At 40.3% G+C, this 7,500-nt stretch overlaps 1 protein-coding gene across 6 annotated transcripts in view; it reads left to right on the top strand.

Annotated features, from left to right (window-relative positions):
* LOC106869002 (afadin- and alpha-actinin-binding protein A) overlaps window positions 1-7,500 on the top strand; it is a 20,785-nt gene that overhangs the window by 2,696 nt on the left and 10,589 nt on the right. The window contains exons 1-2 of one of the 6 annotated variants that reach the window (XM_052975935.1): window positions 1-830; window positions 6,763-6,868. The exon at window positions 1-830 is cut by the window's left edge and continues 9 nt beyond it. In XM_052975935.1, coding sequence (XP_052831895.1) covers window positions 6,764-6,868 — 105 coding nt within the window. In that variant the 5' untranslated portion in view covers window positions 1-830; window position 6,763. The other 5 variants (XM_052975934.1, XM_052975933.1, XM_052975931.1 and 2 more) reach the window with 5 other exon arrangements.

The raw sequence follows: 7,500 nt of genomic DNA, 5'->3' as shown, positions 1-7,500 counted from the left end.
TTTCTCTCAACGGTAAAGGAGTTTTAATTCCCATCTCGGTCATCATCGAACGGGACACTGACCGACGGCGTTCTAACTATGGCCATCTTGTTTATTTGACTATATTATTGGACAATATGACCGCCTCTTTTAAAGGCGGTAGGACAATATAAGAAAGATTTGGTTACTATTTCTAGCGAAGAAAGCGTGGTTTGTTTAATCTCAGATTAACTTGGTGGTCAGAGCGGCCCAGTAGCCACCATCCTCATCTTTTTACTCTTTCAGATGATATCTGCAGGATTACAATATCCAGTGTGTCCTTCCCTTTTCGAGATGATTGCGTGTAGTCTGGTGGTATTTGGTCGCTGTTTCTAGTAATTCGAGGAGCCACATAGAAGCCCGTTGTCTGTTTTAGTGACTTCAATTTCAAATGCTTTCTCTGGTCCTCACCGTGTGTGTATGGATGTGTATTATGTATATATGAAGGCGCCTGGCGGTTAGGATGCGATCGCTAGATCATGGGTTCCATCCCCGGACCAGGCAGTGAGTTATGTTCTTAAGCAAGACACTTCATTTCACGTTGCTCTGCAGGCTGGAGAGTGACAGAATCTGTCATTGAAAGACACGTTAAGTTTTTAGAACTTGGCTTCTTTTCGTTAGTGATTAACTTTGGGAGTCCAGTAGATTTATTTGTTAAACTAACGTGTGATGGGGGTGGGAGTGGGGTGAGCTAGTAAAGTAACACGGCCGTTACTCTCTCTAGCTTACATTGTGTGATTGAATGGTACCGGATTCTCTTTCTGAGGACCTAGGGATTGTTTCAAACAGTGGCTGTATTACTAATTGCTCAGGTATGATTAAGTCGTTGTAATATGTGTGTGAACATATGCTGCATATGCACATCATGTGTGTATGGATGTATTTGTACATGTCTTTCCCGGCGAGCATTCCTTTCTCGAAGTGAAGCGGTTCCGAAAAGGTATCGCAACACGCACGCATATGCTCTGCTCACCCCCCCCCCGTTGGTGTTTGTTATTCTAAGTTTCTGAAATGGATATGATGTTCTGTATAAGTGGGTGCTTCTTGTCTGTCATCTGGGACCGTCTCCTCTCACCTTTTCTATAACTACCACCTTTCCTGTATTACCACCACTACTCGATTTCTATATTCCTCTGGTCCATCACCATCGTCTCCTCTGTAAATCACACCGACTCCGTCTTCCCTCTCTAACATCATCTTTATTAACCACCACCACCAGAGAGATCCAGCCTCGTTTCCATGTTGTTTGTAAACAAACTGTTGCAAGGATTCTGAACAGGTTAAGGCAGGCGCGCGCACGCACATATCTCCTGTGCAGGTAAGATATATTGTACAGGTATTGCCTATTGGTGTGTGTGTTTATATAATTTTTATTGCTTTGCCAAATTCTACAACGCTGTTGTCATGATTATGGTTGCGCTAGAGAATTAATCTTTCTTGTGGCTTCTTACTTTCAAGTAATTCATTGTCTGTTTATTAGAGGTGGTGGTGGTGGTAGCAGCTTAATGCTTTGAAATACCGCATTGTGTGTTAATAGCGGTAGTAGTAGCAGTGGTGGTGCTGCTGTTAGTAATTCTGTTGCCAGATACCAGAACTCTGCTGGCAGTTTATAGGTTTCGCTGTAACCTTAGTTAACTTTCTTCTGTGTACGATTTTGGATATCATAGGTAGGTAACATTGAATGTTTTATATATAAATACCTGACTGTCTGAGAGTGTGGGATGAGGGAACTTGTGTGTAACTTGTTGAATATTATAACAGGCATATTTATTCTCCGCTCGTGAAGTGTCTAAAACTTCTCACAAAATGGAGCTTGGTGGTGTTCGATTGCGCCTCGTTACATTTCGAGCTCAAATCCCGTTGAGGTCGACTTTTTGTTCTTCCAGAGTCTAGAAATTAAATATCGATCTGGTACTTGAATCATTGTAAGGCCTTGTTTCAGTTAGAAATTCTTGTTGTCGTTGTGAGGGTGGTGGATGGCAGTAGTGTACCGAACTAAAAGTTTTGCAGTATTTGGTTACGCTCCGAGTTCAAATTCCGCCAAGGTCAATTTCGGTTTTCGTCCTTCCAATAGTAATTAGTACAGACAGTTGACAATATCACCTCTTCCTCTCCCTCCCCTATATTAGATGTCAATGTAATATGTACCACGCTAAGAAAAAGAAAATGCATCAGTACTGGCAGTGGGGGACCAATTTGTTTGTAAACCCTTCTGAGTGGTGCCCCAGCATGGTCACAGTCGATTGACTGCAACTAGTAAAAGATAACAGATACATAAACGGTCGTATGGAAAGTCATAACATTTCATAAATTTTTGTTAATCTTGTAAATAGGTGATGGGTTGTGGAAGCTGCAAACGTCTGCACTTTCCTCTCCAACACAATCGCATTCGGCGACGGAACAGTTTCTTATACAATCCTGTGTGTGTGTGTGTGTGTGTGTGTGTGTGTGTGTGTTGCAGCTGCTGAGATGGAATTGTATAAAGATGTAAGAATTGCTGACCTACACAAATTTCCAACCTAAACAAAGAGCATCCTGCATGATGTCAATGTGTGTAGAGAGTTGTCTCACAAATGTGATATCATCATCATCACCTTTTAGAGGAAGATAATAACAAGAAAAACAAATTCGTTTCTCTTTGCAACTTAAAGATAAAAACTATTTCTAGGGATGTTGCAGATATCAAAATGGAATGCAAAGGCGGTAACTCCATTATCAGCTGAATCCAAAGTTTTAAGAAAATATTGTGTGTGTGTTCCTCACTTCTTAGAACTGGTTGAATGAGACTGGTTGTATTCTACAGCCAGATCCTCTTCCTGGTGGCAGCCTAATCCTTGGTTTCAAAGTAAAGTGTTTATTGTTGCACAGGGTTTTCCATATCTAAAAATGGAATTTGTGGGAAGGATAAAGAACACAGACTTCACAGCTGACAAAACGATGTCAATGTGGGCAGACGCACAGCAGGCTTCCATACAGTTTCTACTTATCAAATTTCACTGGCAAGACATTGGTCGACTTGTGACTATAGTAGAAAGCACTTGACCCCATGGCAGGACCGAACCAGAGACTATGTGGTTGTGAAGCGAATTTCTTTGAACTTCTTGATCAGTTATGTCTGTCAATTTAACTTGAAAACTTTTGGTTGCAAAGTGAATTTCTTAATCCAGTACTAACACACACACACCACATTGTGTGATATCAGTAGTATGAAAACTTGTTACAACAAAAGGTGTGTGTGTGTGTATATATATATATATATATATATATATATATATATATATATATATATATAGTGTGTGTGTATATATGTATGTATGTATATATATATCTATATATATATATAAAATTATATATTTATTATCTCAGCTACAGAAGCGGTATTGTAAAACTAGAATCAGCAGTGTTCCACATTCCCAGCTAAAGCTAATTAGCTGTTGTAGTAGTAGTAGTAGTAGTAGTAGTGGCATTAAATGGCAAGCAAATCTCTGTAAAATGATTCCATGTTAAATACACACCCTGACAAACATTCCACATGTAGCTGGGCAAAACATTTATATAATTGTGTCTCCATTATATTCCAGTCTACACTAATATAATTGGTGAAATATTATCATGTTCGTTGTGGGGTGTTGGTTTTTCTTGCCCTGGGGCCGGCCATGATCCAGCAGGGATGTGGTCAAAGATATTCCCACCATTTTTCCTTTAATGTTTAGAACTACAGTGTGATTAAAGGAAGATCTGGCTGTCATATCTAGCAATTTGAGTCACCATATAAATACTCGTTCATTAATTTATTTTGTAGTGTGTGTGTGAGGCCTCTTCTACTCCATTCCCAAGCTGACCAAAGCCTTATGATTGAATTGATTAATGGAAACTGAAAGAAGCTTCTCATGAATACGTGTGCCTGTTTGTATCTCTTTCTCTTGACATTGTGCATTGGTTGTAAAACAAGCATGACCATTATCCAAGTTATGTCCTTCATTTCCAATGTTCTGTGGGGGGGGGGGGAACAGGTGAGGGTTGGTGACAGGAAGGGTACCTGGCTGTAGAAGATCTGCATCACCAAATTCCATCTGATAGATGCAAATATGGAAAAGTTGACATTAAAATGTTATGGAAGCTCATCCATTTAGAAAGCTCTGCTTTACTGACTTAAGAATATGTTGTGAAGATCAATCCTGATTGAGCTGACTTATGATTAAAGATATTCCATATTTTCTCAAGACACATTACTTTGAAGATCATATTTATTCAGTGTGTATCTTTTAAGATAGTCTGATGTTTCACAAAAATTGGCTGCTATTTCTAGCCGCTGGAGTGACCACATACAGGCATCTATTTTTGGTTCCTGTCTATGTCTACATGTGTATTGGACCTGACAAACCTTCATTTAAAGTTCCTCTCTTCTTTATTCCCTCATCTATTTCCCTAAACAATTTACCTCATTATTGCCACCACCACCACCACCACCTCCTCTCTCTTCTCATTCAACCCTAATTTACTACAGTAATATATTCTCTTTTCCTCGTTGCTCCTTCTTTTCTCTTTCTCTCTTTCTCTCTCTCTCTCTCTCTCTCTCTCTCTCTCTCTCTCAGTTTTTGGGTGGCTTTTTTCTTTTTTTACCATACTATGGAAAGGTCAAAGCATTTACAGCAACTCCTCCCCCCTCCCTACATCAAAAGCCTGCTTTTAAAAAGGTTGTTTCTTAAAAGCCACCGTTTAACTTACCAAAAAAAAAAAGCCCAAGTTCTTGTTGGTGCTTATTCAATTGTGGCAGCTCTGTTGTTGAACTAAAAGACTGGTTCGTTAGAATTACTTGTCCCACATTACTAGCAAAGGGCAACCTGTAATTATGCCAGGCACAGTCATCACCCTTTGAGGTATTTTCAAAATACCCACATAGCCAGGGGTTGTTTTACTGAACTGTTAGGTGATAGGGATGTAAATAAACCAACGCTGGTTGTCAAGCAGTTGGATGGAGGGGACACACACACACACATGAGCTTCCACACAGTTTCTGTTTACCAAATCCACTTGGCTGATGTGGGGGCTGTAATAGAAGACACTTGTGCAAGGTGTTCTGTAGTGGGATTGAACCCCAAGACCTCATGGTTGCAAAGGAAGCTTCATAACTGGACCCACCTGGCTTGTGACTCTGTTATGAGTTCGTATGTCATGGTGAGAAGAGGCCCCTATTTGTGTTGCTGTGAGGAATGATTAATCTCTGAAATGTCACAATTTGGTCTCAGATGAAAAACAGGAAGAAGTTATTTTATTCTTTGCCAAACTTGGATGACATTTCAAGTGAAAGATGTCAATCATCTTTCCACTCAACTGACACGTATGTTTGTTTCATAAGTCAACCACAGATTATACTAAAAGTTATTTTGGCAGCCAATGTAGAGGTGCATGGCTTAGTGGTTACGGTGTTGGATTCATTTATCATAAGATTGTGGTTTACTCAAATCAATCCTGGTACTTATTTCATTAGTCTTCTTTGCTGAACTGCTAAGTCACAGGGATGTGAATAAATCAACACTGGTTGTCAAGCAGTGGGTAGGGCTCACACACACACACACACGATATGCTTCTCTACAGTTTCATCTACCAAATTCATTCACAAGGCATTAGCCAGCCCAGGGCCATGGTACATGGCCAGACAGTTGCCCAAGGTGCTGTGCAATGGAATTGAACCCAAAACCTCGTGTTAGCAAAGCAAGCTTCTTAATTCCCCTGCCATTTCTGTTCTTATTTGCATTGGAATGTTTCCTGGATAATTCTGGCTGATGCTGTTTATTTTCCTGTTCGTTTCCTCTCCATATTAGTCATTCATTGTACACCTATCACCTGTGTCTGCAGCTAATTATTTCACCTGTTTACTCACATTATTATTCCACTGAATCATTTGTCTTGTCATTGTCTCTGATAACATTGTTCGTCCAATTAAATATTTTAAACTTTTAATTACTCGAGTGGTGGTGGGGGATTCGTTACTAAGTGATTAATGAATAAAACTCCATGTAAGCTAGAGTGGTAAGCTGTACTTACCCCCATGGTACCTGTCTACGGCTAGATGGACTGAACTAGAGCCAATACTTAATGTTTTGTTGGTTACCCTCTAGTCACATCAGTTCAACAAACTGATTATAGCTACTCCAGAAATTCCAGCCATGGCCCCTTTTCAGACTGTATCACTAGAACTATATTGTCTGTTGCATGCTTCCTTATACAAAGGTATGTGTTGAGAGATTTGGTTGCTATTTCTAGCATTTGGAGCAACCCTGTAGAAGCTCCTCATTGGCTACTGATCACCAAGTTGAAAGGGATTGGTGTTACCTGATCATCTATGATAGATTGGCATTTTATCCAGGTGAGCAGATTCGTTAGATGGATATATCTCTGAGCTGCTTAGAGGACAAGAATAGTGACCACACGTGGGTGCCACATGTGTACGTACTGAACCTGTGTATGAGATGGGGTTGTGCCACACTGTCTAGCAAATTCCACTGTAATGGTGTGAGTCGGCCCAAGGCTTGAAGGTATTGCACAAAGGAATTGAACCCAAGATCAAACGGTTGTGCAACAATCTTGTTACCCCACACAACCACACCTGTGCACAGGTGAATGCAGTTAATGCTTAACTGCTGTTTTTTTTCTTTCTGTTTTTGTTTGTAGGATGGATTCCTTGTATGGGAACAATGTCTGCTCTAAGGTTCTCTATGATAAACCCTTTTCGAATTGCAGCATGTTGTCGGACAGCTACCTTGACATGTACCCTTACAGCTATCCCTACAGCAGCAGCGTCTGTAACCAGGAGAACGTTGAAGACTGTATTATACACTTGAACAAGGTAACTGTTTTCACTTTGCTTTCATTGTTTGTGTGTGTGTCTGTCTGTGTTATTTGTGTAAGTTGAGAAATAAGATGAACATGTCCCATGCAATATCCTAGAAATGGCTGAAATGGTTGGAAAACTCTGACCTGTTTTAGTGGTGAAGATGATGATGGTCAAGCCCCAGGTCAGACTTGATCGGGCAGGCTTACTTTCCTTTAATACATTAAGGCAGTGGTTTTCAATGGGGGCCCGAAGAAGATTTTGTTAAAACTTATGAGCAATAAATTGGTTACACTTGTACAATACACAATGTTTCATTTTTTTTGTATACAATGTTCTACTTGTAGCCGATTGTTAGGGTTTTATAAACGATGTTGTTTCAACCCAGGGTTGCCGTCAACCCTGCCCCCAACGCCATGCCTCCCACCCATCTGCATTGGGTTCAGAATAAGTCTTTCATATACGTCCGTAAGTTGTGTGTGGCTGCTGGGGAAATGGAAACAATGTCAGGCATTGATGGATATTATTAGAGGTGATGGGGCACGGGGTGTGGCGTTATTTCAAGTTAATGGTGTCTTGGTGCTGTCTTTAATATATCAACCACAAAGTTACAGTTGTAAAAGAAATTGTTTTGGTTATGAATGGCG

This window comes from Octopus bimaculoides, chromosome 23 (genome assembly GCF_001194135.2).
Source record: "Octopus bimaculoides isolate UCB-OBI-ISO-001 chromosome 23, ASM119413v2, whole genome shotgun sequence".
NCBI lineage: Eukaryota > Metazoa > Mollusca > Cephalopoda > Octopoda > Octopodidae > Octopus > Octopus bimaculoides.
Note: the sequence above shows the minus strand (reverse complement) of the source record. Positions and strands in the feature narration are given on the sequence as shown.